This window comes from Micropterus salmoides, unplaced genomic scaffold, assembly GCF_014851395.1.
Source record: "Micropterus salmoides isolate LMB-PRFRI ecotype aquatic unplaced genomic scaffold, ASM1485139v1 Ms_hic_scaffold_20, whole genome shotgun sequence".
NCBI classification, from domain to species: Eukaryota; Metazoa; Chordata; class Actinopteri; order Centrarchiformes; family Centrarchidae; genus Micropterus; species Micropterus salmoides.
The window spans coordinates 16583082-16606985 of record NW_024041151.1 but is presented as its reverse complement, the minus strand read 5'-3'; the positions used below and the strand labels follow the sequence as shown (position 1 = coordinate 16606985).

Below are 23904 nucleotides of genomic sequence, written 5' to 3'. Positions count from 1 at the left end.
ATGATGGTTTGATCTGCTAGATATGTAGCCAGGATGTTGGAAATTGGAATTATGTCACATTTGACATGAAATAGGCTATGGGGCAGTGAAATAGGATACATAGGTGTATAGCCTAGATGTTGTAGCTGCAGAGGTATAAACCCTATAAAAAAGTGTATATCAGCAAAATGCACTTAAATATTAAAGGAAAAATATGCAGAATGGTCCCATTTTGGGGTTTGAATTCTTATTAGACTATATTATTATTTCTGGTGAATTAATGTGTTAGCAGCATTTTAATGTTGTAGCTGGTCAAGAAGGACCTACTTTTAACAAAGGTATTTTATTGCCTATATTGTTGGGTAGTTTCATATTAAATAATTTCTCATATTTTATATTATGATCATAGTATGTGATATCTTAATCTGAAAAATGACTATGGTTACTAGCTGCCAGGTAGCCTAACTATAGTGGAGTAACTGTTTCATCTCATGACTGTTTCATCTCATGTGGGGCACAGACCTGGCAAGTTGCACACATTTGTTGTTCATTGTTGATCTTTGTTGTTGTATATTTTTATGTTGTCAGTTTATATATTTATGTAGGCTACACAATATTCTCTTCTGTTGTGTTACTTCTGCACGGCACAGACCCAGAATAATGCACATGTATATATCTGCAACGTTGTTCTTCCATTCCATATTTATATATTTCTACATTTATTTATGTTGACTGTATGTATGTCTACGTGTAGCACTTTATCACCACAGAAAATTCCTCATATGTGTAAAACACTACTTGGCCATAAAGCTCCTTCTGATTCTGATTCTATATATTACAATAATTCCCTCTGAAATGTGGTGCAGTTTAAGTTTAAAGTTGCATTAAGAGGAGATATTTAAGTAAAGTAGGTTACTTCAGAATTGTCGCCTACTCAAATACAATACTTGAATGAAGTGAAACTATGTGAATGTACTTTCCACCACTGGAGGACAGAGGCAACCAGATTCTGGTAAAAGTGAACTTTGTGAATTATTTTATCTACCCCCAACACCAGGTTTTCATCTTTTGAAGCTAAGTTAATATTTTAATTCCAAAGGTTGACCAGCATTGATATTGCCCCAATCACATATAGCAGTGAGTTGGTCGATATATAGCCTAGTTGCATAGGGTAGACAAGGAAAGGAAACGAGGAAGGAAGCAGACAAGGGGCCATAGAGGAGGCTGTGTGAGTGTTGGAATGGGACACTGCTTTGTTCAACAGTAGGGGAGAGAGCAGACGAGCACAGTTGGCTTTGCCAGCGAGAAGACTCGATAAGTACAGTCTGCTAGGGCGGGCTATCCTATCTTACCTTTGTCTAGCTGTGTCCTAGCGTATCCTTAAATATTTGTCTTTCTCGCACTCTAAGGATTTGTATCGAGGGATGTCAAAGCGAGTACGAAGCAGAGAGGTCTGCGCTGATTGCAGTGCTCCGGGTAGGATGTCAAACAAGCTAGCTTTAGCTGCCCAGCTAACCTGCTAGCCCTTATTAAAACTTACCACACGTCCGGTTAGCTAACCTAGTTAACGTTACCAAACGCCGATAACTAATTAGCAGTTACCAGCTAACTGTTAGATGTTTAAGTGAAATGGTTGTATTTGTTGTTCTTGTGGAAACATTTGTTAAAATGTGTCGTATCTGTTTGTCTGTATCACATTAACTTGTCTGATTCGGAAACTATTTGCCTGAATTGTTATATTGTTAAACGTTAACGTTTCGGTTTAATCAGATTAATTGTCTTAAATTAGCTAGCTCGCTAAGACTGATTTGTGATTGTGGATGTGTGTTTGGAAGCAACTAACCTGGAGATGATTTGCTACTATTAGCGAATATGTAAGTCTGACTAGAATCGATTAATTAATGTGCCATAAGTGCTTCAGTTTAAGGTTTTGTTATCGTTAATTTTAATTATCTAACGTTACACCGTTAGGTTAACTAGCATGTGCTCCTTATCCTAGAGCCACGCTGGGCCTCCGTTAACAGGGGTGTGTTGATTTGCGATGAGTGCTGCAGCATCCATCGAGGTCTGGGGCGACACAGCTCTCAAGTCCGGCATCTGACTCATTCTCCATGGCCATCCTCCCAGTTACAGGTGAGAAGACAGGGACACTAGCCACATATATATATATATATATATATATATATATATATATATATATATATATATATATATGCACACACACACGCACGTGTGTATGTATGTATGTGAATGGCTTGTGGTTTCATGTTTTAGATGGTCCAGACACTGTATGGCAATGGAGCTAATTCCATATGGGAGCATAGCCTTCTGGACCCTTCCTCTTCAGTGAGTGGGAAGCGCAAAGCCAACCCCCAGGACAGAGTTCAGTAAGTGCTTTTAAGGATATTCTTGTGTCAGGGCTGATTTTGGTATGCCTGTTTGCACTTTGATATAAAGCTCTATTGGCAAAATTGATTTTCATAGTTAAGGTCAGTGAACATGTATAATTGGCCTTCTGTACCACGAATATGACTCATGGCCAGACAGTAACTTTAAGAAATGAAGATGCAGATGGGAAAATACACAACAAAAATAATGTTCAGTTAAATGCAAGTGGCAATATCATAATCATGTTAGCTATATGGGATCGATTTGACAATGATGTTGATGATTATGCAAGAAATTTTATTTTGAATGGTTTATGCATCTTTTCCTTTTATTATGAATGCTTTTCTTTAAACATGCAGTGTGTACTGTCACTCATGATGGAAAACAAAATGAGAGATGTCACGTAGTCACCCCCATCTGCTGCCAGGTATAAACACTGCGTCTGGCTGGTAGAGTAAAGATAAACAGTGAGCCACATATAAACACAGCCATGCTGAGTCCAACCATCGCACTGTTCTCGATCGAAAAAAATCGTATTGGGTGTTCCCACCACAGGAAATTTCCCAGGGAACTAATAGCCTTTTGGAGAATTGGGGAACTAAACCCGATGAACAAGGACTATATTTAGTTCCTGTTGAATAGTTCCAGGTGTGTGTCTGGGTGTTCTACCGTCTTATGGTTCAGGAACTATCAGGCCTGAGGTTTCAGGGCTGCATGTGGCTTAATGGTCAAACACAGACCCTACAGCTGCTTTAACTTCCTTCATCCACAAAACGATAATGAAATATTCTAGATACCAGGACATACAGTGCCTTGCGAAAGTATTCGGCCCCCTTGAACTTTTCGACCTTTTGCCACATTTCAGGCTTCAAACATAAAGATATAAAACTGTAATTTTTTGTGAAGAACCAACAACAAGTGGGACACAATTATGAAGTGGAACGAAATTTATTGGATATTTCAAACTTTTTTTAACAAATAAAAAACTGAAAAATTGGGCGTGCAAAATTATTCAGCCCCCTTAAGTTAATACTTTGTAGCGCCACCTTTTGCTGCGATTACAGCTGTAAGTCGCTTGGGGTACGTCTCTATCAGTTTTGCACATCGAGAGACTGAAATTTTTGCCTATTCCTCCTTGCAAAACAGCTCGAGCTCAGTGAGGTTGGATGGAGAGCGTTTGTGAACAGCAGTTTTCAGTTCTTTCCACAGATTCTCGATTGGATTCAGGTCTGGACTTTGACTTGGCCATTCTAACACCTGGATATGTTTATTTGTGAACCATTCCAGTGTAGATTTTGCTTTATGTTTTGGATCATTGTCTTGTTGGAAGACAAATCTCCGTCCCAGTCTCAGGTCTTTTGCAGACTCCATCAGGTTTTCTTCCAGACTGGTCCTGTATTTGGCTCCATCCATCTTCCCATCAATTTTAACCATCTTCCCTGTCCCTGCTGAAGAAAAGCAGGCCCAAACCATGATGCTGCCAGCACCATGTTTGACAGTGGGGATGGTGTGTTCAGGGTGATGAGCTGTGTTGCTTTTACGCCAAACATAACGTTTTGCATTGTTGCCAAAAAGTTCGATTTTGGTTTCATCTGACCAGAGCGCCTTCTTCCACATGTTTGGTGTGTCTCCCAGGTGGCTTGTGGCAAACTTTAAACGAGACTTTTTATGGATATCTTTAAGAAATGGCTTTCTTCTTGCCACTCTTCCATAAAGGCCAGATTTGTGCAGTATACAACTGATTGTTGTCCTATGGACAGAGTCTCCCACCTCAGCTGGAGATCTCTGCAGTTCATCCAGAGTGATCATGGGCCTCTTGGCTGCATCTCTGATCAGTCTTCTCCTTGTATGAGCTGAAAGTTTAGAGGGACGGCCGGGTCTTCGTAGATTTGCAGTGGTCTGATACTCCTTCCATTTCAATATTATCGCTTGCATAGTGCTCCTTGGGATGTTTAAAGCTTGGGAAATCTTTTTGTATCCAAATCCGGCTTTAAACTTCTCCACAACAGTATCTCGGACCTGCCTGGTGTGTTCCTTGTTCTTCATGATGCTCTCTGCGCTTTAAACGGACCTCTGAGACTATCACAGAGCAGGTGCATTTATATGGAGACTTGATTTCACACAGGTGGATTCTATTTACCATCATTAGTCATTTAGGTCAACATTGGATCATTCAGAGATCCTCAGTGAACGTCTGGAGAGAGTTTGCAGCACTGAAAGTAAAGGGGCTGAATAATTTTGCACGCCCAATTTTTCAGTTTTTTATTTGTTAAAAAGGTTTGAAATATCCAATAAATTTCGTTCCACTTCATAATTTTGTCCCACTTGTTGTTGTTTCTTCACAAAAAATTACAGTTTTTTTATATCTTTATGTTTGAAGCCTGAAATGTGGCAAAAGGTCGAAAAGTTCAAGGGGGCCGAATACTTTCGCAAGGCACTGTAGGGTGGAGTTTCTTTAACATTAAAACAAAGTTAGTTGTTGGTTTCCCAAGTAATGTAGTCTACTGTACAGTATTCTGTGTACAGAGATCAAGTTTTCATATGACCGTGAGGAAGGATACATAAGGATCCATACTCTTAGTTTGGACGTGAACGTCTTCTCAGAAATTGCAATGCTAATTCGAAGAGGCGAGACAGTTCAGAGATGGGGAGCTTCTGGACAATTTTCTGACAATTTTTGTTCTCGATTTTAAGGGACCACAAGATATTCAGGTTCCTGTGATGTTGTAAAGTGGCTTATTCAATGAAGGAAATGCTTTGCCACCAGTCAAAAATGCTAATGTGTCTTAAACACATGTAGATATCAACGGTGGTCCAGATTTTCAGTTTTCCTGGTTTTAGATGTGAGCATCTTCTGTTGTTTCCAGTCCCAACAAGACCGAGTTCATTAAGGCCAAATACCAGATGTTGGCGTATGTCCATCGGATGCCTTGTCGGGAGGATGACAGTGTAACCGCAAAAGACCTCAGCAAGGTGAGAAATTGCTCTATTTGTTTGCTTAATTTTTCATTCACTTCATTGCCAACAGTTTTTTAAAATGTAAGAATAATCCAACATTGTCCCATGCAAAGAATCTTCTTGGAGTGAAACTGATGGCGGTGTGTCTTCTGAATACCACAAGTGGCACTCACTTGCATTACTAAAGTGCATTTTTGGTTTTTAATCTTGATATGTGACCATTTCCTATACATTTCAAAAAGGGTTTGGCCTATTTATAGATTGCTTTTTAGCATTCAGTGCCACTGTGACATACTGCCACTCACATTTGCTTGTGCAGGTCACACTAAGACAATGACTATGAAATAGTATAGCCTCTCTGAACTTTGACACTCTCTTGGATATGTGCTCTGAATTCTCCAGTGTTCCTTACAAATAATTTAACGACAAGCTGGATTATATGCATGTTAATAGGTATTTCAATAAACAATTGTGGTTGAATAACAGCAAAGTTTTTGTGATTTAGAATTAAAGAGAAAAGTGCATGTAGGTGAACGAACCCATAAACCTATATTGTCATATCGGTGCGTAGTGTTTCCCATTAGTTAACGAGACCAATTTTCTCCACCATAGTTTCAAAATGAAGGAAAAATATTGAACCGAAAATATTTTACAACAACATTACTACAGCCTACAATAGCCAACGAGAACCCTGTAAGGATGCCCCTATTATTTCCTGGGTAGGCCAAGGGGCAGTGCTGTTGTTGTTGAAAACAATACGCTAAGACATGCACTTACAGAAACTAAAATATTAATTGGAATTTTTAAGGCTATATGCTGTGGTCCCACAGTGATTTCCATCTAATAAATCCCAGCTGTATTTGTCTGCATGGAAAAGAAAAATATATACCTTTTAGTGTGTTTAAACTTACATTAATCAATTCCAGTAGCACTTACAGTTATTCTGACTTTTGGGTTAGAGCAGCCCCAAAATCATGAATTCACTCCAAATGGTTAAAGAAATGCATTCAATTAACTTTGGATATACCTTGAAAAAGCATTTAAAATGAATTTTACAGGAATGGTAAGAGCTTACCGTTACTGACACATGTTTCTATTACTCAATTTTTCTACTCCATTTCAGTAGACTAAATAATAGAAACACCTTTGTGTATAATTCAATATAGTTGGAACAGAAAACCTCACTACATCTTCCAAAATGATCATACAGTTGAATTGCCACCTCTCTTAAACTGTTTAAACAAACTGAATTACTAAGAATTTTATATGACTTGACTTGACCCAAGCAATGACTTGACCTTACTTGACTTGACTTTCATCACAGTAACTTGGGACTTTCTTGAGACTTACGGCGAAACACGATATTAAATGAACTTAACTCAGTGTCATAAATGTTACTACGTAAGTTAGACATCTAAAGGCTCACACAAGCTAACTTATTACCTCCTGCGGTGTTAAAAGCATGAACATTGTGCCAGCACTAGAAATCTCACTCATCACACTGGACACATGTGAATGCATGGTAACTCTACAATACAGAAACATGAACACAACGAAATGACGTTCACTTACTTTTCGTCAATGACTCAACATATGGAATATTGGAAGCTGGATCATTCAGGAGGAAATAAAGATGCTAATCATCACAGGTACATGGGCTAAACTATGGTCGTTGAACTTGAACACATTTTCGTTCCCACTATAGCCAAGACACCAGCTACACACTTCCTCTACTTTACTACAGAACAAGAGTCGTAAAGCTGCGGGCACCCAGAAATGTCAGAGCCTTTTATACGGTCTGTATGCACCCCACAATCAAATTACAAACTAACTACTTGTTGATCTCCTTTCAGCAACTCCATTCCAGTGTTCGGACTGGAAACCTGGAGACCTGCCTAAGACTCTTATCTTTGGGAGCACAGGCCAACTTCTTCCATCCAGTAAGTGTAGTGGAAGGAGCAACCTGTAGTTTTTTTTTTTTTTTTTTTTGTGGGTTATAAGTTGACATAATAATGCTTTGCTATTGTGTTGGTTTTTGTGACAAAAGGAGAAAGGGAACACCCCTCTACACATAGCAGCAAAAGCAGGACAGATGTTACAAGCAGAACTGTTGGCGGTATATGGAGCTGATCCCGGGGCTCTGGACTCCAGTGGAAAGACCCCCATCGATTATGCAAGGTAAAACAGGGCCTATGTTTTTTAATTTAATATTAATTTAACTGGCTCGTCTTTTTATTTCTAATAAAGGATGTTTTTAGGTACAAGCAGTATGAAGTCCTACCAACACTATATGATGTTACTAACAACATACATTGTAGAGCTGCTACAATGTAGAACTTCATTGTTTTGATGAAGTGTATTGCAAGTCATAGTTACCCAAGCTCACAGGCCACCTCTATCACCCATGATTTCTGGTGAATTCTGTGGTATAATCTCACAATGTTGGCTTTGTATAAATTAGAGCAAACTGCCAACTGCCAACTTACATGACTAACCTGTAGTGTGGCTGCAAGCATCGCCTTAACAGACACAGCCCAGCTCACAGGAAATGATACACATCCTTTGGAAATTTAAGCACATACCCAGAAACAAACTGTGTACTATTTATATACTGAGGTGCTAATGACGAAATGTTGCACATTGTTGAAAGGTAAACAAGAACGGGTAGAAAAGGCTCCGTTAGAAACTGGAAACAAACTCTCCAGCTGAATTGGTAAAATAGTTAGCATGTCTCGCAGTACAATGAACATTAGACACAGACCTACTGGCATTATCGGTATGACTAATTCAACAATAAAACGGTTCAATTCATAGAGTATGACTAACTGAGGCAAGAGAGGAAGGAAACACTCTGTAGCTCAGTGTGCTAGCTGACTCAGCTGGACCAGTTTCGCAAAACTTGGAAAGACCTAGAAATAAAAAAATAAAATAAGCGGTAGTGATTTGTCATGTTGCGTATTAGTATACATATTGTACAAAACAGATATATGATATAGACAATATCTGCATTGCACAGTAATGTGAGCTACATAATAAGTGCCTTGTTTTACTTGAAGTCAGTGTTTCCCACAGAATTGGATTCTATTTGTGGTGGTATGGTTTGGGTTAGGGGGAGGGGGGACTAACGTATCAGAGTTAACTTGAATGCATTAGTTTTGGACAAATTTGTGCAGCAGTGTTCGTGATTTTAACCATTCAGCTCTAGATTGATTCAGGAATCTTCTCTGCAGGGAAAAGCCGGGAACAATCCTTCCTCCAGTGCATGTCCATGTTTTAATTCAGATTGTGCACAAGGAGGAGGGGCTATTCACAGACGGGTCCGTTGACAATGTGTTTGTGAGAGAGAGACGGAGCAAGCAATTAAATAAGATTATATCTATTTTTAAATAGTAAAGAAAAATCAATATGTGTCGGTCAGCGTTACTATTTTGTCAGGCCTCCACAAATCAATGTATGGGACACACTGAAAGTCAAAACTAAATATTTAATTGTGTTTCTGGCATAATAAAGGCTTGCTGGTGTCTATGCGTGACTGGTCACCATGGCTAGCTAACACCCACATACCTTCCACTTCCATTTGAATGTCAGATTTTGATTACTATTTTGGTATGAACATAGAACAGATACCTGATGTGTTACAGCACAGTGAGAGGGCAAAAAGGCACAGGTACAGTTCACAATGCATATCAAAGAAAAGAAAAGGCGCATAGAGTTGATTATGTTCATAAGAAGGACAATGGTGGGAGGGGTCCCCTGGAGCCAGTGTTTTGTAAATGTTTTTTTACTTGTGGCCATAAAAATCTTCAAAAGGTATGTGTCGCTCGTTAACTGAGACCTTTGGGAATATTTACAAGGTACAAAAAGGTAAAATATTTCAGGTCCAGTATCTCTGAGATTAAATTACCCACTCTTTTCCAAAAAGGATATGTATTGAACTTCATAGACACAAGATTTTGACGTATATTAATTTAAAGGCATTCAACCTGAGGCACCAGTGCCATATTTCTTAAATGTGACCTTTTATTCCTAATCTGTGCAGACAAGCTGGGCATCAGGAGCTGGCAGAGAGGCTAGTGGAGATACAGTATGAACTCACTGACCGGTTAACATTTTACCTATGTGGCAGAAGACCAGGTAAGTTGGCGTATTAAACATTGCTGCTGCGTGGCATTTAAGAATTTTCTGTGCTTTTTCTATATATTATTTTCTATGGTAGTTGCGCTCTCTCATATCCTTTTTTGTGTTGTAGATCACAGAAATGGGCAACACTTCATCATTCCACAGATGGCAGACAGGTAATAGCTATGTTTTAAGTGACATTAGGGATTTTGTGTCATATCTATTAGTTACAAAGTTGGGATCTTTTAATGCAGAGAAAATAAACCAAGGGAAATTGTTAGGCTACTGGCTACTCGTCAATGTTATATGTCTTACTCTGTATAAAGGCACTGTGATTTGATCATTGATGTTCACAAAATAATTCCAATATTATTTTTCCTATGCTGCATTCTTTTGATGCATAAGAAATAAGTAAGTATACTTGTTAGGTGTTTGCATGTCTCTTTGTGTGGAATTTTGTTAGATTTATAGCAATTTAGCAATTTAAGGTTGGCACTTTAGCAGTTTAAATTTTTCGTTCAAAGCAGCCTGGATTTGTCAGAGTTTGCAAAAGCGGCAAAAAAGAAGCTCCAGTCGGTGAGACTTTTAAAACATTTTATTACATGTGAACACATTTTCTTACTATTCAATAGTTGTTCAATGCTGCTTTTTTTTCCCCAGCTAAGTAACCATCAGTTTGAAGAACTTGCCATGGATGTTTATGATGAAGTTGACAGAAGAGAAACAGATGCAGGTAAAATTCCAAGAATTATAAAAATGAGCTATATAATGCTGTATGTAATGCTCTATATGTCCTGCATTTTCTCTATATTTTATGTTGTGGTTTTTCAGTGTGGTTGGCCACCCAGAACCATAGCACACTTGTAACAGACACCACAGTTGTGCCTTTTCTGCCCGTCAATCCAGAGTATTCATCTACCAGAAACCAGGCAAGTCACAGTGCCAACGTCTCCCTGTTTTAAACTTCAGTTTGTTGTGTGATATGTTCTCCTTTATGTGTTTTGACACATTTGTTTTCTCAGGGTCGTCAGAAATTGGCAAGGTTTAGTGCTCATGAATTTGCCACCCTGGTCATTGATATTCTAACGGATGCTAAACGACGGCAGTGGGGTAATTCCTGTGAAAGTCCCAAAGGTACTAAGTCTTCTCTTGTTTATATTTTTAACAGATGTTGGATTTCCTTGCTAATGTACTTTTGTTTTGTTTTTTATTAATGAATCAGCAGGGACAGAAAACTGCATTCTCGAAATCCTCTAAATTATGGCAAACCACATCACAGCCTTTTTTCTTCTGTGTGTATGCACCAAAAATTGTTAGGGGTCATAAAGAAGAGCAGGTCCTGACTTTTGAATTCAGGAAAGAGTGTTGCTTAGCTATTTGATTTTATACTGCTGCCTGTAGCCAGCATGACTTGTTTGATCTCTAATGCTTTGAACTGGTGGCCTGCCTTCAGAGAATGTGGAGCTGATCCTTCAGGGAATAGACAGTCGCCATAACAGTGAGAGCCAGGACAATGACCAGCCCGATTATGACAGTGTGGCGTCAGATGAAGATCCGGTGCAAGAGGCCACCTGTGGGGACAGCTGCAATGACAGAAGGACCAAGGTTAATGTTCCTTTCGGACCCTGCTACCATCTTGATATTTAATCTTGCTTTTTACTTTTTAAACCGGTCAAATTAATCCTATTCTATGCAACATGTTCTGCCTCAGAGCTCGGAGTCATCTGACCTCTCTGATGGACCAATCACAGTGCAGGAATTTATGGAGGTGAAGAGCGCCCTCACCGCATCAGAAGCTAAAATACAGCAGCTTCTTAAAGTCAACTGTCACCTTAGTGAAGAGCTGCGGTTGATGCAGGGCAAGGTTAGTAAAAATAACATGGAACTCATGAGCAGAGTGGGAATTGTGCTGCAGATTGTTTACACTTTTTCTGTTTGCAGGAATGTGTTCAAAGTCAGTATGCCCTTAATTGGTTGGTTTCCATCACTTTAATTAGATGGTAGTCCACATGAATATTTCAGTATTCTTAATTAGAGGTCACTATGTGCTGGATTTATGTTTTTTTGCATCCTCTCTACTTGCTAGTCGTTCTATCCTCTTAAAACAGCTTGTGTTCAACATTTTAGCCTGTGTGTGCAAGACTTGATGCTTCTCCGTGTTACTAGAGACATGAAGTAATTTGATGTAACCCACAGACATTAGTAATTTATGTTCAGGTCATGCCTGTTTGAATGTGTCAGACGTAGCCTTTTCCCAATTTAAAATTACACCATGTATGAATTATACAGTGAATTTGTAGTTGCAGGGAAGAGCAGATTTCGACAAATGGATGAAAATACCATTAGAATGTCATAACTCAATACTAGCGTAACAGAGAAAATGGCTGCTATGTTTCTGGATGTGGTACAATTCCTGTGGTAATAATTAACAATCACAACATTTTCTCTGCTATGCTGTTTAGTGAAAAAGCAAAATAGGACTGGATGTTCTAGTTGTTTGTGGTCTCAGAGTGAGGATTCAGAGGAGGAGTCCCAAGTCAGATGTCAAAAGAACCACATACTAATCAGAAAATGGTAGCCACAGAAGACATTGTGATCCATCATTGTAAATCAGAGCCATCAGACAGCCAACAACAAACCACCTAAGTGTTGCAGTGATTAGTGTTTGAGTGTGGGTGAATGACCAGAGTTATCAACTTAAATTAAATCTCTGACACCCCCAGAAGGCATGTAGCAAGCAGTGGCAAAATACACAACTGATTTATTTATCTGAAGATCCAGGCATATCTTGTCACTCAGTTTCTTATTTCTTAGTAGTACAAAAAAGTAGCGATACTTAGCCGCAGTGATACTAAGACATGCATGTTTTGAGGAAATCCTTCCCTGTTAAGATTTCTGCCACAACTCCCAATACTATGGTGACACTTGAACTTGAACAGCAGCGTCTGTTTCTAGAAACAACATCCCAGTTATTCAGCAAAATACACAGACGCTGGCGTGGACCAATGTTTTACACCTTTTCAGCATTTGGCAATCCGATCTCAATCTGTCTTGAATGTTTGTTGGATAAATTTACACTTATATGAAATCTGATAGCTGTCTGATCCGCTCAGGATGCCTGAAGTGACTAAGTGTAAATGGGGTCACACTCCCTCGCAGGGAACTATTAGGATCATTCCTCCGGTGATCTGATGAATTAATTTCTATTTGACCGTTGTCAGCTTCCGCTACTAGATACACCTGATAATGTTACCAAGTTAAGTAGTGTATCACCTTAGGGAGAGACCAAGTCTGCATGCTTAATGGTATGACAGGAATGTTTGCACCCATTTTGGGAAATGGCAGCATTTTATTTGGTTTTCTCATGCACCTCAAAATTCTTCACTGCCCACATTCTTTCTCTTTTAAGTTGGCTGAGAAACATAATGTGTACTGCCTTCTACTGCTGGTTTATTTACTCCTTAACCATACTGCTTTACTGACAAAAGTGTTCATTTCAGTCCCTTATCTGCTTCTGACACCCTCCAAATCCTCAGTGGAACCCCAAGACATTATGCAACATAGACAAATTGTGAGCTAACTAGCCTCTAAAAGCTCTTCCTTTTAATATTCATCATGTTTTGTATGTTGTCACAGCCTTATTAACATTAATTAAAGAAAATGGCCAAGCTGTAGGCAGCACTGCTTTTGTGTTAATCTAACCTTTATCGGTTTTGTAGCACTTAATTCATATCCCAAAAGTTGACATTATAATAATTAACAAAAATAATTAATATGGACTAGTGTTAATCATTTTTAGGTAGGTTTTAGTTGTATAAAAATCTATGAATTTGTAAGTATTTGTAGCATAGTTTTAGTCAATGAAAACTGCTGACATTTTAGCCTTTTTTTTTAATCATCAGATTATATTAAACATTTCAATCAATCTAGTCAAAGCTAACGGTCTAGCCAAAACCAGTAATTATTTGTCATTTTAGTCACACTTACTTCAAATTCCATTTTATGGGCCCAAGTATCGCCTTGTTTATTTCTCCCAAGCCTTGTTGTTGCCATTGTTAACTTTAACTTGCTTTCTGGAAAACGCAACAGATTTGCTCTCTTTTACTTTTTGTTGGTGATTGTAATGCGTCTGTTCAGAACCTGGTGGTTCATGTTGGTAATTGCCATCTGTTGTGCTGGTTTATAGTTTTATCATCAGTTACATGTCTTGTCACCAGCTGTTGTTTCAAAAACCGTTCCAAATGTTTTCGTCTCTTCTATTTTTGTCTGTGACAGCAAAAAGAGATTTTGGTGAAGTTACACATTAAGCTATTTAAGAAATTGCATGTTGAAATAGCCACAGTTAGTGATCAGTGATGATATCATTGTCTCCTCATGGGAGAAAAGTTGTTGAGATGGACATATTTAGTCAAAGAGACAGAAAGCCGTGTTTTCCATTGCCCTTTTCAGTTTCTACGTACAGTTCATGTTAAGGGCAACCACTTGCAGCAGTTTCTCCAGGGCTCGTAGTTCAGGAGTTGCTATCTACACACAGTGTTAGCTTATCCATTGTCGAAGAAACAAAACTTATGTTGTGAGGAAAAACTTTGAGAAACCAAAAAAAAAATAAAGGTGACTATGAACTCAACATTAAGGAATAGCCTTTATCCTGAAGACTTGGCTGTATTCTACTCTATTATTGATGTCGGGCTGAGCTTTTGTAAGATCATCCCCCAGCTAGAGTAGAATTGAAAGATGTTTTGTTCTCTTCAGCTCAACACCCTGCAGACTGAAAATACAACACTGCGGTGGCAGACCCCCAGCGGACAACACCACCAGCAGGGGCCCTTTGGTCGACACCCACCCCGCGGAGGTCGTGCCATGTCCATGTATGAGACGGGCTCTGCTCCGAGGCAGTACCTCCACCGAGTCGAAACAGCTCGGCATGAGGATGGAGTCATTTTACAACCCTTCCCAAGCAATGTAAGCACAGAAGCACCAATGTTCCTGCTGGATTGTCCTCACAAGACAAAAAAATTATGCCTGGCTTTTGGGGGCTGGTGTTGGTTTTTCATTCAATCATTCATTCATTGCATCTCAATAGAGTATGCTCAACTTGGTTTGACCCCTTTCTAGATTGGGAGGGGTCCATTGGGGACGGCTGCTTCCTCCCTTCCTACCTTCCCCTCTTCCCTGTCCTGGTCGTGGGATGAGAGATCTCGAAGGGTTAAGTACTGAAGTTCCCCCTCGGTTCAGAGGCAGCCCCCAGGGGACACTAAAACCTGTCCCTCTGCTTGACCCCACGGTCTTCTCTCTCCTGACCTTTGTCTTTAAACTGCTTTTTATCAGTATCGCCTGCCTGCATGCATGCACCACAGTGCCTCTGCTTCAGTTCAGTCAACTGAACAACTCCAGCTTTTTTATCCACAAAGAACCTTAACCAGAGCTGCTTTGTCTCTAGTTGACATCAGAAGTGATGATGAAATGTTGTGCCAGAGAAAGCTATTCGAATGATCAGACAGCAGAGTCCAAAATCCATGAAAGATAGATCAAATGGCTCATCACATTGCACTCATTAGCCACTGATAAGTGCACCCAGTTTACATCAGGATTTCTGTGCATCTACTAATTGCATCCACAGCAGTATGCACTGTGTTACACCACAGTGACCTGGTTGTAAATGTCTTTTTCTCTTAATCTGCTTTAAAACAAAATGTCTGATCATGTGAACTTGGGTTTGATTTCAGAAAAGCATGATTCTGAGTTGTGTGTGCCTACAGTTGCTCTGGTATTATGTTTGTGCTAATCATATACAGTATGTACTGTGTTTGACTGATGGTAATGCACTCTCTCTATAGGGCTGTAGTCTGGAAGGACAGAGTATCATGCTGGAGAATGATTATGACACCACGCCCAACCACTCTGAACTGGAGGAGACTAGGTAAGAACATTTGCGTTAACTTTGTACCCACGTGTTCAAAAGGGCACGGACTGTGATACTTTTAAAACTAATTTTAGATTTTATACAATTTTCTCTGTAAAGCTTTGTAAACATTCGTATATTTTCATCCCCAATATAACACACAAAAAATCCTCAATTTATTTGGTAAAACAAGCTAATAGGTTCTTCAAACAAACACATTTAAAAAAATATGCAGTATTTACTGAAATGAAATGTTAAGGGCGAGCAAAGACATGGAGTAAGAAATGACAGGACAGAACTTTGAAGTTAAATAAATGGGAATGTTTTTCTGGTTACGGGTGCTGGAGATGGTGACATCATCGTAGCAGTAGCTTACAAAAGTTAAAGGTCACATGAAGACAGAGGAGGAAGCTAGACTAATATTGATTTTGACAGATGTTCAAATTGATTAGAACAGTCTGGCTGTACAGGACTAAGTTAACATATCACTTGCCTGACATAAGCTACCAGTTGCAAAAAATCAACATAAGAGCAAGAGCCAGAAACCTTGCACGTCATTACCTCTGGTTGTTGCAAATATGTACATGTAGTGCTGATTAAAGTCACTGCAATTGGCTGCTTGTTGAAAAGCCACAAATGAATGGATCCAGTTCTCTACACTAATTGCGCATTTTATGTCAACCACCATCATACAATTTTTGTGATATTTTTTTTTGTAAAGATGTGGTTAAGATAGAACCTAAAATGCACTGAATTGTGATTCCTTAAACTTTAATTTCTAATTACAAGCCAGACTGCATCTGTTTTATCACAGGGAATGGCATTTCACTTAATTCACAGTCAGTGGACAAGAAATAAAAATCCAGAATTCAGTTATGGCCTGGATCACCACCCACATTTTTCACAACTTTTCAGTTTTTCCTTCAAAACCTGTGTCTTTTGAGTTTCAACGCATTTAGCAGTAAGCCGTAAGCCGTAACAAACCATTTTTTTTCTTTTCATTCGTAGCAGCCCTCTTACAGCCTCTGAAGCAGTGGAGCCAGGGGAGGAGGGGGAGGAAGATGCCACCCTGCCATGCACAGAGGACGTCATCTGTAAGACTGAGCAGATCACTAAGAACATACAGGAGCTTCTGAGAGCTGCCCAGGAGACCAAACATGAAAGGTAGTTAATGACTAATAAATCAATAATAAATAATAATATAAATAAAAGTATAAAATGAGTGAACTTCAAATATATTGAAAGTTGCTGTCATCATTCTCTTTTTGTCTGTCCTTTTGATGGTAAATGCCGTTTCATCCTCTAGTCTTGGCTGCTTCTAGGTCAGTGGTTTTCAGTAGTCGTCCTCGGGCCCACGACCCTGCTGGTTTCCATTCATTCTAGCCAGCTAACGACAGATTTACACTTGAGTTGCAAGGCAACTGAAGTAATATTAGTAAACCAGCAGCACTCTGGTCTCAAAGACCAGTATTGACAGCCACTGATTTTGAGGCTCTTAGACTGGCCTCTGTCCTTGTGTCCTAGAAACGGTGTGTATGCTGGGGGTAGGCCTTGAGTCTTTAAATGCAGCTGACAGGAAACGCCACATTCCCCTGTGGCCTGCTAAATCCACAGCGAGCTAATTTAGTCAATGAGGTTTCTGTATGTACTTTACCATATATTAATTTCCTGTTTTTTAGTTATTTATTGCTGTTGTTAGGGTACATTTTACCTCATCCCAGTTTTTTTTGTTTGTTTGTTTTTTTTTTTTCATCCAGTGTAAATATTTCAAAATTCAAAGTGTGTACTTGTTGTTATTATTAGGTATTCACAATAATGAAAGGCTAATTGTGGAATCATTTAGTGGATTACTTTTACTTTTTCTGTTTAATTTTGTGAAAAATATTGTAGCTGACTTGGGCGTGGTATGTTTGTTGTCTTGACTGGCTACTGATTTTTAGAAAGTAGGTCTTAACCAAACCACCACCTAGATCCAGCTCTCATGGTGCTCTTTAACATACTCAAACATAGCCTTTAGCGTTGATATGAAATTATAGACCGAAGTTTTTTAGGTATCACTGGTCTACTACAGACTTTCACAGCTTTATAATTGGCTTCTTATGTCAAACTTTCAGTTTGAGTATATATCAAGAAGTTGAATAAAACTGTTTATTTTGGAGCCTCACCAACCCCGCTGTCATCTAACCCTGTGTCGTGTTTGCTCATCAGCAGTTTTGTGACACATTTCCCCCAAGATGCCTATCTCAGGGTTCTTCTGGAAAGTTGCACCACTGCCTTGCATGTGATTAGTTACATGGTCAAATACAGAAGATGAGCAGTGTGTCAGACATTTGAATGGTTTATTTAGAAATACTGTGTAAACAGCAGTTACGTTTGTAGATGGGTTTTTTTTTTTTTTTTGCCACCTAATGAGTACTTTTATTTTAATACTTTTAGTTTTAATACTTTAATTACTACTTTAATACTTAATATATTCTGCTACTAAATACGTTTGTACTTACATGTCTAAATTTAAGAACATTCCCTTTTTTCAATTAACAAAAATAACAATTAAAAGGAACATAGATTTTTTTTTTGTTTGTTTATTGTATTCTTTACCAGGGGTGCTGGATTAAAGTTACATGACAGGGAGTAGTATTTCATGTTTCTCTTTTTTTAGTTTGGTGTTTGGGAATGTTTGTGGTAGCTGTTTTGCAATAATGTTTCTATATATAGCACAGGAGTGGTGGTTCAGCCTTTTGTCTCCATCTCCTGCAGCTTCCTACCTTGTTCAGAAAAGATCTGCATGGCTGTGTCAGAGATGGCTGCCCTGTTTCCCAAGGTAAGATGACTCACCAACAGCTTGGTGTCCCTCCCCCGTACAATTAAGGGATTTGTTGTTTGTTTTAAACCAACCAAAGGGTATCTAAAATTACATCTTTATATCAGGTAGGCCCTGTTCATTGCATGGCCTAGTGTTCTGTTTAATATTTATTGGATTACTTTGTTTGAAGTTTTCTTGCATACATGCAGCCCACACTGAGGGTTTATTTATGGACATTGTCATGTCTGTCTCTTAACGAGTCTCCATCAATCCTCATTTCCATCACAGAGGCCGTCCTCAGAGACTGTGCGAGGTTCTCTGTGTCTGCTCACTTCGAGCGCCAGCCGGCTCCATGGAGAGTGCCAGAAGGCCGCAGAGCACAGCCCCTGCCCATCGGACATCCAGCTGGTCACTCAGCAGGTCATCCAGTGCGCCTATGACATTGCCAAAGCTGCCAAGCAACTTGTCACTGTGACAACCAAAGAAAACAGCAACTAACTAAAACACAGACATTCCTCATACACCCAAAATACAGTTCATCAGTGATGTTGCTCACTACAGCGTAATCAGTGTTAGTGCCATTTTTTTGTTTTCTATGTGTGTGTATATATATATATATATATATATCATGCAAAATTACAGATCATTTTGTTGTTTTGGTTTCATGGTAATACAGACTAAGGACCAAATCTGTTACTATTCCTTACCTCACAAAGAGATAACATTTAAATCCACACAATTTCCAGAAGTGCACTGGTGGGGGTGGGTGGGTGTGTGTGTGTGTGTGTGTGTGTATAAAACAAATAGAACAAGCAGGTGAACCTTCTACATTGTACTTTTCTCCATAGAGGTCAACAGTTCTGGTCCTTGAGATCGGGTGTCAGGTATGGCTGAGCTGCCAGAGAGGACAGAAGTCTAAAAGACACCCGGCATCAATGATTATTATTGATGGACCTTCATCTACACCAGCGACAGTTTATTTGCCTTTATCCATTTTAAATGTTTTTAAAGACGCAATGACAGTATTTTAATCTTGAATCAGTGTGACAACACTTGCCCACATGTTTAGTAAGCAAATGCTTCAGTGCACTGAGCACCATGTAAGTCGCCAGCAATTCAGTGAAGTGTGCAAACTTTCACTCCATCCAGCAGCTCCAGCAGGTGATTTCACTGTCCAACCCCTCCGCTCGGGTTGAAGATGTGTTTTTAAGTAAAGTATCAGTAGTTTTTGGTTATAATGTTACAGCCATACTTCCGCTGGGGTGGGGGTGTGTGTGTGTGTGTGTGTGTGTGTGGGGGCGCAGTCGTCACAGAGATGGGCTCCATGGCTGTGTGAAAACCATTTTGAATCAATTTTAATAGCATTATGCAAATATATAAGATGTATGTATCCATGTAATTCTTTATCAAAATAACCCAAATGTTAATCTATTTATAAATTGAATGTCATACCTCTAAGAAAATATCAATGTTTATTTTCATAAGCTTTTGTTTTTAACATGATGCTCCTCACAGACTAACTCTTGCTCTGAGGTTTGGGACGTCTCAGCTGGCAGTAAGTTATAGGCAACTTGTGATCTCTGTTTATTTGGTGTGGTTCTGTAACTTCAGTGTGTTAGATGCTGCCTCTTGTCAAATACGTACAGCTAAGTAAATGTACCCTCAAAGTACCTGTTGTAGAACTTGGGTCTAATGTGTGTCACTCATTGTGAGCCAGATATGTTTCAACCAGGGATGGAACGAGAACTAGAATACTCTGCACAAGTAGAGTACAGTTATCTCATTATTACTCAAGTAAGATTAACTGTGTTGGGATGTATTTAATGAAAAGTACAAATTATTATTATTACAACATATCTGGTCAGCATGAATTTCATGTCGAATTACATTATGAATATGCGACCTCTCCCCTGAGCAATCTCTCAGATTCAGTGGTCATTTCTGAAGTGCCAAATGTCTTTTCTTTCTGAAGTTTTTTCAGAAGGCTGGCTAAGAAGAGAAAAAGGTTTCAAGGCAAACAGGAAGTCATAGATAAGTATTAAACTGTCTTTAAACCAACTTCATAATATTACACTATTCATCTCTTCTGTTGAAAGGTTTTTTAAAGGACAAAAATACCTTGACTCAACGTCCACTTACTAGCTTTTTTGTGACCTTTTGTGTATATCCTCTTGTATGGTATTCTGATGGGAGAACTAGTCATGCAGACAGCCATGTGATTAGCCACCAATTACTTTCATTTTCCTTCTCCCCCACTGATGCAGTGTTCTTAATCCATGACTAACTTTTACTCAACAGACCCACTACAGCATACTTGCAAACGCTAACAAGTATGTGAAAGTAGCTCAAGTAGACCGACAGTCAGCACCTCCATAAACTCAGCAACATCCATTATACTGCAACATCTAGCTATGGTTTGCTAGCATTTGCCACCATAACAGTGGTAATACCGGACCAAGTAAGTTAAGGCTATTTGTGTAGTGAATTGAGCAATGCTGCATTTAATTGCTCGTGGGTGCAACTTTTCATTTTCAAGCAGAATAATGTTTTATTTCTTCCTTCAAAAGTCGCGCTTTAAATCTTTATTTCAAACTAGATATCCAGAGTGGTTCATGAGCGCATTGCCTGATGTAAGTTACTATCCGATACCCAATACAACCAAACCTGATTCTACATTCAAAATTGTTTTAAAACGGAAGTTAAAAACACAGCTTTTAGCATTATGGGTTAATTTTTAATGCACGAATGAAGTACTCTGTTACATTAATACAAGTGCGTGTATTCAGTTACTTCCACCCCTGGTTTCAAGGTTTCAACCCTGAGATGTGACTCCCTGTAATTTATAGGCTTACACTGCCTCTGTGGTTGACAACAATCCCTGCCTTAGGTATAATAAAGTATTCATACCTCAACTCATTGTCGTGTTCATTCGTGTGTGTGTGTGTTGGGCGGGAGGGGTTCAACACGCCCATGTTTAATTCCCCACCTGTTGGACAAGGACGAAAGCGATAGGGGCTGGTGGCGCTTCCCCACCCATCTGACAAGAAGAGAGTTCCGGGTTCTTTCCAGCCGAGCTGCTCGCGACTGCTGCGTACGGCGGGACCATGTCTCTTTTACTAGATAACCAATTCAAAGAGCTGCCTCCTGACAAGTCGATAGATACAAAGTTGTTCCTGGAGGCTGTCTCTCATATTCCTTCTTTTTTTGGTGAGTATACCTCCACCACCTCCACCTGAACACGATAACAGCGCGAGTGTTAGTGAGACGATGTTGGCGCGGTGCTGCCGCCGTCACAGTTCATTGCGTACTTGGCTGACTTCATGTTCCTCATGACATGTTGATTTTAAATGACTTGCCACTCTGATCCCAGGACATGGTTATTATACGCATACCAGAAGTGGAGCTGCTGGATCCCGAAACAGCTGCGGTCGTGCAGCCTATAGAGAAACTCTTTGTTTACTCATTGAACAGAGGACACATGACCTCATTGTGTCTTAACTGTGAATTCACTGCACCCCCTCTCCTTTCTGTTTGTACATAAAGGCTGATTTGTATTAATCATCCCCTCCTAGCCAGGGACGTGTGATGAAGTCATCCATATTTTCTTGCTTTGCTCTCAAATGTCTCTTTCTCTTTCAGATTGCTTGGGATCAAAAGTGTTTTCAGTCATCAAATCGGACATTAATGGCAATATAATTGTAAGATACAGATCTGTCTGTGTATTTGTATGCCTCTGCTCTGCTAAGTGCACTGTTAAGAACTGAATATAAGATGGAGCCCAATGGTAAAGCTCCTACATGTAAATCCAATCAAAAATGTGCATTTATTTTAGAAAATCAAAGCAGTATATCTTAAAGATCCTGCGAAGTACACTACCCTGCAGGACATTCTGGTGGCAGAGCGAGAAGACCACGCAGCAGAATGGCCTAAAGTTGGAGCGACATTAGCTCTGATGTGGCTGAAAAGGTGAGCACTCCCTGAACTTACTGTTATGCATGTTGAACTTTAAGCTGCTGAGCAGAGGCTTTATTTTTTTTGTAACTTTTTTTTCTTTAATTCTGTGGCTCTCCTGCAGGGGTCTCTATTTCATACAGATTCTCTTGCAGAGTTTGGCAGATGGAGAAAGGGATGAGAACAACCCCAACCTAATTCGGGTTAATATCACAAAAGCTTATGAACAGGCGCTGAAGAAATACCACGGCTGGATTGTTCAAAAGATTTTCACAGTGAGTGAAATGTCCTCTTTATTTTTGTTGTTCTTAATAACTCATTATAATATAATAAAGTGACTGACTACACAAATGCTTTAGGCCATTGAAGCTGTGGAAACAGTCTTTGCTATTGTAATGCATTTTACATGTTAATCGTGTGTCCATACCCTGCATTCAAGTATATTTTTCTTCATTTATATTCATGTGATGTCAGCCTATTTAATTTACCTTTCGGTAAACTCACTTCTACCTAATGATCATTGGACATTTATTTATTGTTTTGTCCATTGCAGGCAGCATTACATGCAGCTCCCTACAGATCAAACTTCCTCAAGGCTCTGTCAAAAGGAGAGGAAGTGGAAGAGGAGGACTGTCTGGCAAATGTGCGTCAGTTCCTGGTTAATTACACCAGCACAGTAAATGCCATCTATGAGATGTACACAAATCTGAACGCAGAACTGGACTACACCGTTTGATGTCCCGGGAAATAACTGGACTGGGTGTGTGATAGTTTCCTACAAATCCAGCTTTCAACAATGGTTTTTAATAGGATTGTTTCCTTTCAGTGTGGTATTTATTGCTTTGATTATGCCTTAATAGATAATAACACTGTATATTTGATCTTAAAATTATGCAAATGCCTTAAATTTAAACAAATATCACAGGTTTTTGTTTGTTAAAATTTTTAATTTTAAGTCATTGAAGGACTGTTACAGCAACCGTGCAGCTTTTACTCTTATGCAGAATGATAGTTATTGTGTGTGTTGCTGTTTTATTTATGACAACAGGTGGCTCCCATCAAGACAAGAATACAAGACTGTAAACACTGTTAATGCCTCACATTCAGAAGTTCTCTGCATCCTGAGCCCTGGAGTTACCTCCACTGTTAACCTGGGAGCAGCAGCCCCAGTAGTAGTTTTACATTTTTACGACCCATTTACTCATGTATTAATAGCTGAAATCCACTTAGTGCCTTGGTTTTACTGAACACGTACATAATATTTTCAGCTCAGAATTAATCTATTGCAATGCTATTTCACCTACAAAAATTAGCCGAGCCAGAACTGTTTTCTGAGGGCTTCACCTGTCTGAAGTTTGTGGTGTGTCTGTGTTGAATAACAAGGTGTGATCAGCTTTTTGTTTTTGTATTGTAATGTGGCTTTTTCTGTTCCAGTTGATATCTGAAGTAACCAAATGTCTTTACACAAACATAATGTCAATAAATATTTTTAATTTCAGGAAGCTGCACATGATGTGCACATTTATTAATAACTCATTCATCAGATCGTCATTTTCTGTATCACTACTCATAGACAGGCTATTTTTTCCTTGATTTTCAACAATGATCAAATTTGTGCTTATTACAAGATTTTAATGTGACTTTAGAAAAGTGTCAACTTAGTTGAATGGTTAACCAATAAAAATCACACTTGCAGTTCATAAGTTATACTCTAGGCGGCGATATTTACTTGTTTTTTTTGTCACCTTTAATCACAATGATGGTGCGGTTACTGCATGAAGTAATAAATAATGTAAATTATGTT

General features: G+C 39.1%; 2 protein-coding genes across 7 annotated transcripts; both read left to right on the top strand.

Moving 5' to 3' along the window:
* Positions 1-1224: 1224 nt before the first annotated feature.
* On the top strand, positions 1225-21061 carry git2b (G protein-coupled receptor kinase interacting ArfGAP 2b). 5 transcript variants are annotated; one of them, XM_038732997.1, is made up of 21 exons: positions 1225-1455; positions 1979-2112; positions 2254-2366; positions 5235-5340; positions 7179-7265; positions 7373-7503; positions 9365-9459; positions 9575-9620; positions 9850-9855; positions 9969-10020; positions 10105-10177; positions 10276-10373; positions 10467-10578; positions 10898-11049; positions 11156-11308; positions 14197-14406; positions 14560-14649; positions 15282-15364; positions 16355-16510; positions 18104-18167; positions 18438-21061. In XM_038732997.1, exons 1-21 carry the CDS (start codon positions 1404-1406, stop codon positions 18645-18647), a joined length of 2223 nt encoding a protein of 740 aa, XP_038588925.1. In that variant the 5' UTR covers positions 1225-1403; the 3' UTR covers positions 18648-21061. The 5 variants fall into 5 exon arrangements, with proteins under 5 accessions (XP_038588925.1, XP_038588927.1, XP_038588926.1 ...); XM_038732999.1 differs by lacking the exon at positions 9850-9855 and having other exon boundaries at positions 9972-10020; XM_038732998.1 differs by lacking the exon at positions 9850-9855.
* Positions 21062-21148: 87 nt separating this feature from the next.
* On the top strand, positions 21149-23803 carry LOC119914030 (glycolipid transfer protein-like). Of its 2 annotated transcripts, XM_038733007.1 has the most exons (6): positions 21149-21356; positions 21789-21847; positions 21982-22115; positions 22225-22375; positions 22654-22860; positions 23149-23803. In XM_038733007.1, exons 1-5 carry the CDS (start codon positions 21254-21256, stop codon positions 22834-22836), a joined length of 630 nt encoding a protein of 209 aa, XP_038588935.1. In that variant the 5' UTR covers positions 21149-21253; the 3' UTR covers positions 22837-22860; positions 23149-23803. The 2 variants fall into 2 exon arrangements, with proteins under 2 accessions (XP_038588935.1, XP_038588934.1); XM_038733006.1 differs by having other exon boundaries at positions 22654-23803.
* The last annotated feature ends 101 nt before the right edge of the window (positions 23804-23904 follow it).

Coding starts and splice junctions, on each gene's coding strand:
- LOC119914030 (XM_038733007.1), top strand. CDS start 21,254: ATGTCTCTTTTACTAGATAACCAATTCAAAGAGCTGCCTCCTGACAAG. Junction 21,357..21,788: donor TCATATTCCTTCTTTTTTTG/GTGAGTATACCT, acceptor TTTCTCTTTCAG/ATTGCTTGGGATCAAAAGTG. Junction 22,376..22,653: donor TTGTTCAAAAGATTTTCACA/GTGAGTGAAATG, acceptor TGTCCATTGCAG/GCAGCATTACATGCAGCTCC.
- git2b (XM_038732997.1), top strand. CDS start 1,404: ATGTCAAAGCGAGTACGAAGCAGAGAGGTCTGCGCTGATTGCAGTGCT. Junction 5,341..7,178: donor CCGCAAAAGACCTCAGCAAG/GTGAGAAATTGC, acceptor ATCTCCTTTCAG/CAACTCCATTCCAGTGTTCG. Junction 11,309..14,196: donor TGCGGTTGATGCAGGGCAAG/GTTAGTAAAAAT, acceptor TGTTCTCTTCAG/CTCAACACCCTGCAGACTGA.